The sequence below is a fragment of the Chelonoidis abingdonii genome, chromosome 15 (assembly GCF_003597395.2).
Source record: "Chelonoidis abingdonii isolate Lonesome George chromosome 15, CheloAbing_2.0, whole genome shotgun sequence".
Taxonomy (NCBI): domain Eukaryota; kingdom Metazoa; phylum Chordata; order Testudines; family Testudinidae; genus Chelonoidis; species Chelonoidis abingdonii.
The window spans coordinates 1,143,678-1,152,879 of NC_133783.1; the positions used below are offsets into that span (position 1 = coordinate 1,143,678).

At 38.5% G+C, this 9,202-nt stretch overlaps 1 protein-coding gene across 1 annotated transcript in view; it reads left to right on the top strand.

Annotated features, from left to right (window-relative positions):
• Positions 1-9,202, top strand: part of VCL (vinculin) — a 120,789-nt gene that overhangs the window by 62,656 nt on the left and 48,931 nt on the right. Inside the window, 2 exon segments of the mRNA XM_075072655.1 lie at positions 2,256-2,416; positions 3,050-3,052. Of these exon segments, the coding sequence (XP_074928756.1) occupies positions 2,256-2,416; positions 3,050-3,052 (164 nt within the window).

Consider the following 9,202-nt stretch of genomic DNA (forward strand, 5'->3'; position numbering starts at 1 on the left):
AACGCCAGCTCTCCGTCTGCATACCCTGCATATTTCCTATTTTAAGTTTTGTGCACGTCAGACTTAAAATGAGCTACATAAACTAGTGATACACTATTTATGCCAGATGTATTTGTGTCATGCATACTTGTCTCAGTGTATAGGGTTTAATGAGTATTTTTAAATGGCAGTATGCATGTGTGCATTCATCTGGATAAACTCTCTCATGGTGGTTCTATTTTTTTCAGTATCTGTTCATAACCTGTCTCACATTAATACAATCTAGTTGCCATCATGGAAGGATTAAGGGGAGCAATCTAAAAAAGCTTTACGGAGGTGAGGGCCATTGAAAAGTATACCAAAAATGGGGCACACTTCTGCTGTGTTTCTCACCCTTTTGTCTGGCATGATATGGGGTTTTTTAATCCTGCAAATGGGCAACAAGAAAGGAGGGCTTAACAGCTGAAGATTGTTCAGGAGCAGAAGTGCCAATCCAACAGCTGAAATAGCTTACTTGTTTAGCAAAATTCATGTGGTTAGCCAGAGGGAATGCTGGTCTGATAAACTACACAGGCAGGTGGAATATCCTCCCCAAGACAAGGATGAAAGAGGGATTGGGGAAGAGGGAGGTATGTAATAGGACTGAGCACATTTTAGTATGTCAGGGTTTTCACACTTGTGAACATATTCACCCCCTCCCTGGCACTGAGCTGGGTTTTACGTAGTGGTATAGGTGGTTTAGAACATTAAAGTGTTGCTTTTATTTTAAGAACTTACCATAAAATGAAGTAGAATTTAACAGTTGCTTCTAGCTTCTAAGTGGGTGTCATCTTGTACATCATAAAGCACATTTAACCAAATTACTTACTCAGAGGCCCAAGGTGGAGTAGCTATCAGTGTTACAGATCAGGACAGAGGATGGAAGCTTTTGAGCAAAGCCATGTAGGAAGGCTGCACAGAACTTGCTTGCATCCAGCCCACGTGTAATTCCTCTTAAAGCTCTACTTTAGTCCTGCCTTTGATTTTTAGATGAATTTACTGTCCAAGGGCCACTCAGATTTCGGCGTCTATCTCCAGAAGAATTTACAGCAATGGTAATGCCCTGCCAACATGCCTCCATCTTAGCCTGTGGAACTCATTCCAAGAGGATGGAGGATTAGTTGAATGTTTAAACTGTGTCAAACCAGAGTTAAAGCTTGATTCTAACATGGCTTTGGTTCTGAGTGGCAAGATAAACCAACTTGTAATACATGTCTCCATATAAGGCCAGTGCTTAAATTCAGTGGTGTTTGTAATGCAGATAGGGTATTTTAATTACTGTTGTCCTGGGGTGGATTTTAACTGGCAAACATGAGGGAGAAAAGGAAGCAAGCTTATGATTGCTTCTGCATTTTTGCTGATTATATGTTACATTGAAGTAAAAAAAAAAAAGCCACTAGGATAACTTTTCTTTCTCTTTTTAAATGAGAGCGTTTTGGGTTTTTTTTTTTTGTCACCACATGTATCTAGTCTAAGAATGGGACTGTTGTGTAACCATGGCAGAGCCTGATTGCAAGCAGACACTGTTGAATGCATCCACACAGCACCATTTCCCCCAGAAAAAACTGCAGTGACTGTAGTAGGGTTTGCATACCTATACTGCACAACCATGTTTTTGCATCTGTGCATTCTGTGAAAACCTGGGCAGCTCTCCTATGTTGCCTCAGCTGCTGCATGCCCTCCACCTCAAGAGCAGAGGCTTATGGGTGTGTTTTGCAGTGTGGAATGTACTTGGTATCATTCTTCACAGAAATATGGGAGTAACTGTGACACATAACTTTGACACTTGGTTAGCTAATCTAAGAGAGGTGGTTTGATTGGTCCTAGCTATAGAGCAGAAAACTTGTCAAGGTCTAACCAAATTCTAAGAAATACATTCTAACTCTTCTCATAAATTAACAAACAGAATAGTTAATGTGGCAAAAAAACACTCTCTAGTGTAGAAACAGTTATACTAGTATAAAAGTGCTTATACTACTATAGCTTATTCTTGTTTGAGTCCTAGTGTAGCCATATTTATAACTATCAGCAAAAAACCCACACTGTTAATCAACATAGATTTACCAGTAAAACTTAAGTGTAGACCAGCCTTTAAAATCATCAGTCTTTATGGTGTTTTCCTGTCCTGTTCAAAACATATAGCTTACTGTTCCTGAGTTTATGCAGGGGGAGGAGATCTTGTACAGCAATCATATCTTCTTAGATAGTTTCTCTAATCGAGAGTGCAATGTTCACAGCTATGAAGATTTTTGTAACTACTAAAAGTTCCAAAAGCCAAGGAATAGAAGAGGCCTTGAAAAACCGCAATTTCACAGTAGAGAAGATGAGTGCTGAAATAAATGAGATCATCCGTGTGTTACAGCTCACTTCCTGGGATGAGGATGCCTGGGCTAGCAAGGTATGTTCACTGTTTCTTCTGGAAATAGAAGTCAGATTCTACTTAGCTTCTCACAGCAACTATAAATTGAGGTTTTCAAGAATATTTGATTAGAGTGTACACAACCAGATCATGTAACACGATATAGTGTTATGAATAGGATTGGAAGGATTAGATTTTTCAGTATATGCTCATTTCACTGTATACCCACAAACAATGAAAAATGTTTCCATTGATGTTGATCAAAATTTACGGATAGGCAATGTAAGAAAAATGGTACTTGAGAACTTACCAGAGTTTGACTTCACGCTATTTATGTTGTATATTTTGACATAGGTTAAAATTTGTGCTTTAACCATTATAAAGCTTTAATTTTTTTTAAATCTGAATGTCTGCCATTAAATTGTCTGCTCCCCATAGTTTCTCACAATTGTGAATGATTTTAAACCAATAAAAATCAAGTGCTTAAAATAAACCATCGATATTGTCCATCAAAATTATTTAAAAAAATTTGAATTCTGCCAAGCTAATCACAAGATACCAAAGTAAAAAGAATATCTTTGGAGATAATTTGGTCCCTATTAAAGCTTGTTTTTAAAAGTAACTTGCCTGTCTCATTGCTTAGTCTTTGCTGATTTCTTTAATAGAAATAAGAAGGTTAAAATGCATGGCACATGACTCAGTGGCTTATTGGAAGCACTCTGTACTGCCATGTAGGAGATCAGGGTTTGTGTTCATTTCTGATCTCTCTCTTTGGCTTGATAGGGAGGTGCTAGAATATAGTATGTCTTTTCAAGGAAAGAGTGTGTTTAATCTCAGTCACGTGGTGACCAAATTTTACACTCTGTGTGTAAGTAAGTTGGGCACACAAGCTGTCCCTTGTGGTCTGTACAAAATTTGTCCAGCTCAGTACAGTACTTAAACACCCAATCTATTATTACCTTAAGGCACTTCCATATGTATTAGCAGACAAGTTAGTTTGCATTCATATTCTCACTAGAAACTTGAATTTGTCACTTGATGTAAATACAAATACAGCAGCACAACTAGTGGTTGGGATGCCAACTGTGTTTGCTTGGCCTTTAAAGTATGCTGCTAATAGGCTTTTTAGGATCAGTGGCACAGCAACAATTAACTGAAAAACTATATTTTAAAAAACCTTTAGACATTGACAGACTAGTTCCCCCTTAGAAAACCTGTTGTGATATAGACATTAAAAACACTTTAGCCTATGTATTGGTGCCTTGACCCTTATTTTGCATTTGAAGTATTTTACCGCTCTACTACTTCCTTATTATGACTACTTTATGCATCTTTGTTTTTGTTCTCCTGTTTCTTATCTTTTCTCACCTTTAGAAGGTAAGAATTCTTCCACACCCCACACCTGTACTTCTGTACTAAAACAAAAAAGCATGTCTGTGGGATTTTGTGCTGTGTGCAGACTGTGTGCTGTGTATATTTTTTTCTGTGTACCAGTTGTAACACCATACTTATGTATGTAGGTCTAATAGAGGTTTTTAAATGAGCTTAACTACTGCTGCTCAGCTCTAAGATATCTGAAGTTTGGAGCAGCTTGTTAGGTGTGGGTGATGACAGCCCAGACTATGCAAAGACCGCCTTTCAGAGATTGATAGGAGTCTTCCCAAGTTTTTAGGACAGGTTCCTGTTTAACCTATGTTACTAGCTTCTGGTGCTCATGATCACAAAGTCCAATTATGCAAAAGCAGGTTGTCTGTTGTCTGGAAAGCTTTATACAGCTTCTTTCAGTAATTTTGCCCATCGTATAGTTTGTGGCAAGAATCTCTTACTTTTCATCAGCATGGCTCCTCAGTAAATAAGTTTCCTTGGAGAGCTTAAGCTTTCCATACAGGGCACATGGCTTAGGATCATAACTTGTTACTTTTTTTTAAATTAGCTTTTTCTTATGGATTTAAACGTTTCCCCGCGTTGTTTGAAACACACACAACCTCACTATTCTAGTGCATGGGGAAGCCAGGAAGCTTTCACTGTCCAAAGATGAATGCAGTACAAAGTAGATAGTAAGTGAGATTTGCACAATTCTTAAGATATATGTGAAAAATTTCTATTAGTAAAACAAGTCGAGGAGCTTTTATAAAAATACTTATATTGACAGTTAAGTGGAAGATTTTGGACAGTGTGCATTATACATAAGTATGCTTTGTGGTCAGTAATCGAAGTACATCATTGTGTACTCTAGGTAAATTTAGAGTAATATTTTAATTATAAATTATATTTCAACGTGCAGGATTATGATAGTGTGCCTGCATTTTAGACATGTAGCATTGGGCATTGCTTGTGTGTTGAACTGTTCATGATACAAAGGATATTAAATGTTACAACTAAACATTTGTGAGAAGAAGTAAATTCTGGTATTGGTTGTCTTGCTAATGGTCCCACACAGCAGACATTCCTCTATTGATACACATGTCAAATGCTTGATTTGGGGAGAGAGGAACTGTTAATTTACTTATATTTGCTGTACCTGTTGCATGCTTCTCCTTACTGATGGAGACTTCCAATGGAAGGAGATGATTCCTACAGAAAGGAAAGGGAATAAAGTAAGTGGAGGAAAAAATTTGGAGCAGAACTGTTTTTCCTATCAAGTGCACACCATTATTAATGTCATTAAGATAATTCCAACACTATTTCTTAGACTGGGTCTTAATTTCAAATTTAGACAATATTTGTATTTCTGGCAAACCATAAATTTGCTTAAATATAGATTTTTTTTTGTTTTTGTTTTTAATTAAACATAATTTGAGTGTTAGTTTAGAATTTAAATGCTGAATGAATGTTGACATTTTTCTGAAGCAATTAATTGTTGAATTGTCTGGTTGCAACAAGTTTTTCATGTGCATGCTTTTTTTTTTTTTAATGAACAGTTAAATGAAAAGTCCCAGTAGGTGAGTGGGGATGAAACTACAAATGGAATACATTTGAATATATAAATGTTTAGGTTCTCCTTCAATTCAAATGTCTACAGGCTGTAACAAAACTAGGAAAAGAGAATCTGCTGCTGGAGTGCTCAATTCATATAATTCCCACTGAGGCTGAAGACAAGCAAGCCTGTAGTGAATAAGGAACGGATTCCGAAAGAAGCTGAGCACTTCTTGAGAGTTGAGGGCTGTTGGGAAGCATCCAGCAGTCTTTCTTGTTGGATGCTTCCCAGGACTGAATCCTGTTTGACTAAGCTAGTTGATATGCCAAAAAACAGGACTTGCTGTACTTTACCCAACATTGCCTTCTTTGGTAAAGAAATGCAGATATTGCACAACTTCTCTAGACTTAGAGTACTTAATGATTCAGAGATTATAGTTAATATTTAGCAACTAGGGATAGTGTCAGATTTTGGAGATTCCCTCTCAGGCAGGAGGATTGCCAATATCATTTTTCCAATCTGGACTAGCTCTATGGCTCTTCACAAAATTACTAGTGATGGCAGAAGCTGCAAAAAGAGGAAAGTAGATCTAGGAGATATCCTTGCTGGAGGATTGGGTTGTAAAGTGCCCATTGCCTCTTCCCCGCTCAGGCAGTGGTAACCCTGATTGCTTGCCTGTTTTATCTAACCTCTGTGAAAAACCAGTTTTGTTTCTGTTGCTCCACCTTCTTTATCTGAGGAAAATTTAGACACCATAAATTTAGCTGAATCAGAAGGGAGACAAATCTGTGGAACAGTTTCAGAACTCCAAGAAGATCGAAGTCCAGAAACTGAAACATCTTGCTTAATATTTTTGTATTAAAACTGGTTTCCCTGGATACATTTTTAGTTCCAGGTCCCTGCTTGCCAACCTTTATCAATAAACAGGACTGTAGGTTTCAATGATTTCTGTGCTCCAACTCTCTCCTAAAGTCTGACAGTGGGGAAGGCTCTGTCAGTGCTTAAGGGATGAAGCATACAACAAGTACAGTATCAGTGTGTCCAATTAAGGGGCCTGTTCTGGTGGAGTGAGTCCACTAGAAGTGAATCCTTCTGGATAGAATGAAAATGTTAAAACAGGCTAAAAGCTGAGCGCAATCTTATGCATTGCTGTTCAAAAGCAGGATACTCTTAGTCTATTACAACTGTGTTTTTGATAGGCTACAACTGTGGAAGCTATCTGGAAGTCCAGGGTTGATGGGAAGCTTTGGTAACTATGCTTTTACAGAGAGGATGCTCTTGAATTTGTTGGGAACAATTTATCTGGCTATGCAAAAATGAGTTTCCCAGCAGAAATCTGAAATATCGAACAGACCTTGACTTACCACCACCAAAAAAAAAGGGGAAAAAAGACAGGGGGAGGGTGCTATTCCTATCTGTGCATTATATCTGTAGCTTTTGGGGAGCCCTAGGAATTGATGTATTTGATACACAGGATGGCAAGACTTAGAGAACAGAATGATCAGGAATGGAGCCCTGGTGCTGATGGGAAAGGTGACAGAAGACAACTTGACTCTATTAGATCCCAGGTTGAGTATGTAGTGCTGGGAGTTTTCAAAATAAAAAGTGTAAAAGCCTTAAAAAAAAAAAAAGAAAGAAAATCGTGTTGGCTTGTGTTGACTAAACAAGAGATGCAGTAAAATACAGGAAACCTTCAGTGTCATTTTACTGATTATAAATACACAAATCAATGAAGAGGACTGCAAATAGCATGATTAAATACAATTTTGGGCATCATCAGCGCACATTACCGAGGAGGAAGATAATGCGTTTCTAAAAATTTTAAGTAGACTTAAATGGGAAAAAATCGATGAGATGTTTTTTGTTTTTTTTCAGTCTGTCCTCTTGAAACCTCTTTCAAGCTTTGAATTTATACTGTGTATTAAAGTTCAGAGTTCTACCGAATGCCTCAGAGATATGGGTATGGTGGACAGACACAACTTTAAATTCTTTAATTTTATAAACCCCTTTCTCCATGGTAAAGCCGTGATTCTGCAAAGATTTATGCACAAGCTTAACTTTAAGCACTGAATGAGCCCATCAAGTCTCTACCGGTTCAAAGCATTAATATAGAGCAGTGGTTCCCAAACTGGGGTTCGTGAAATGTTACAAGGGGTTCTCGGGGAAAAAATCCCTAATGGCGGACAGAGCTGTCCCTAGGGACCCCAGGCAGCACGGGACCAGCGGCTTGGAGCCCCTGGACTTCCAAGAGCTAAGCAGATCAAAGCAAGCATATCTATCAAAGTGAGGAGATTTAAACTTCAAGACTCCTTATAAGAAATAGAAAGGAAAGTGGATATTTTTTGCTGTTTTTAAAATTAAATAGGCAGCTAGTATTGTTTTTTAAATTATTATGAAGAAAAAGTTTAAACTTTGCTGTAACATGCATTGTTTGCCTGGACTGCTCAAGACCTGAATGCTTGTGTAGAAGGAACTTTTTGAGTTGGCTTCTTAAATAACTTCATGCTGTTTCACTCTGATACTCCTTGATGAAACATAGGAGTCTTGTCTTATAACAGGCTTATTCAAAGTGATACAAGATATGAAAGTGAGATCTTGGAAGAGTGTTGCCATTTTCATAATGTAATAAAAATACTGTAATTATGAATAATAATTAATAATAGTGTGTAATAAGCATGTCATAAAAACAAATTTTATATTTCCAAGATCACTGCTTTTTATAATTTATACTCGGGTAAAGAAGAAAATCCCTGGAAATATTCATTTTTAAGAGGGGGTTCACGAGACCTGTCATTTTGGTGAAAGGGATTCACAGGTTGTTAAAGTTTGGGAACCACTGATATAGAGACTAGTGACTAATATGTATACCTTTTTAAAGCTTCAGTTAATGCTTTTGTTTTTGGATTATTTATGGAGTGTCTGTCTTGCTGTCCACTATCCATTCAGAGCTAAAACTCCTTTAATCTGCATATGCGGTAACTGAAAGCTGCAACCGTCATCAGTTTATCAGCTTAGTTGAATGTTTAATAGCTTTATGCATGGTGCTTATTTTCTTAACACTTGCCTTACATTAAATAGAGAATTCACAAATTATAGAGTTCTAAAGTTAATAAAAACCAGTATATTCTGCCCTATAATGGTTTGAAATAATTTAAAAGCCACTCCAAGTACAGATCTTTCACTTGGCCCTGAAGCTCATCAATCTCTAGTTCTGACAGACTGTAGAGAAAATAGGTTCTGAGACGTAGGCCTTCCAATGAGCACGTTCTGCCACTGGACCTGGAGAGCTCAAACCCAGCCCCTGACTCCAAGAGCCACCTAGAAGTTGCAATGTGGCATGAGGTGACCTTTAAGGAGCTGGGTCCCACACAATATAGGACAGCATAGATTGAAACCAGTCCTTTGAACTATGCCCAGAGGTAAATAGGTAGCTGGTGCAGGTCATGGAGCAGGGTATAGTCTGTTGAAAACAGCTCACCCTAAGAAAAGAGTAGCTGTGTACTGCACCAAGTGAAGTTCCTGTGTTTAGTCCTAACCATAACATACTTCTGCAATCTAATTTTGGGATTACAGAGGCATGGATACACCAGTGGTGAAAGTAACTTAAAGGACTTACTGGTACGTCAGAGTCCTGAGCAGGGGACAGGGCCTCAACCGGAAGAGGCATGGCCTCAACTGGAAGAGGCAGGGCCTTTAGGGCCTGAAGCCCTTTAAATCAAGATTTAAAGGGTCCCAGGATCCAGCTATAGTGGCGGCTGGGAGACTGGGGCCCTTGAAATCACTGCCAGAGCTACCAGCTGCAGAGGCAGCTGGGAGTCCCGGGGCTCGGGGGCCATTTAAAGGGCCCGGGGCTCCAGCCGCCACTACTGCAGCAGAGCCCTTAAAATCGCTGACAGATCCCCAGGGGT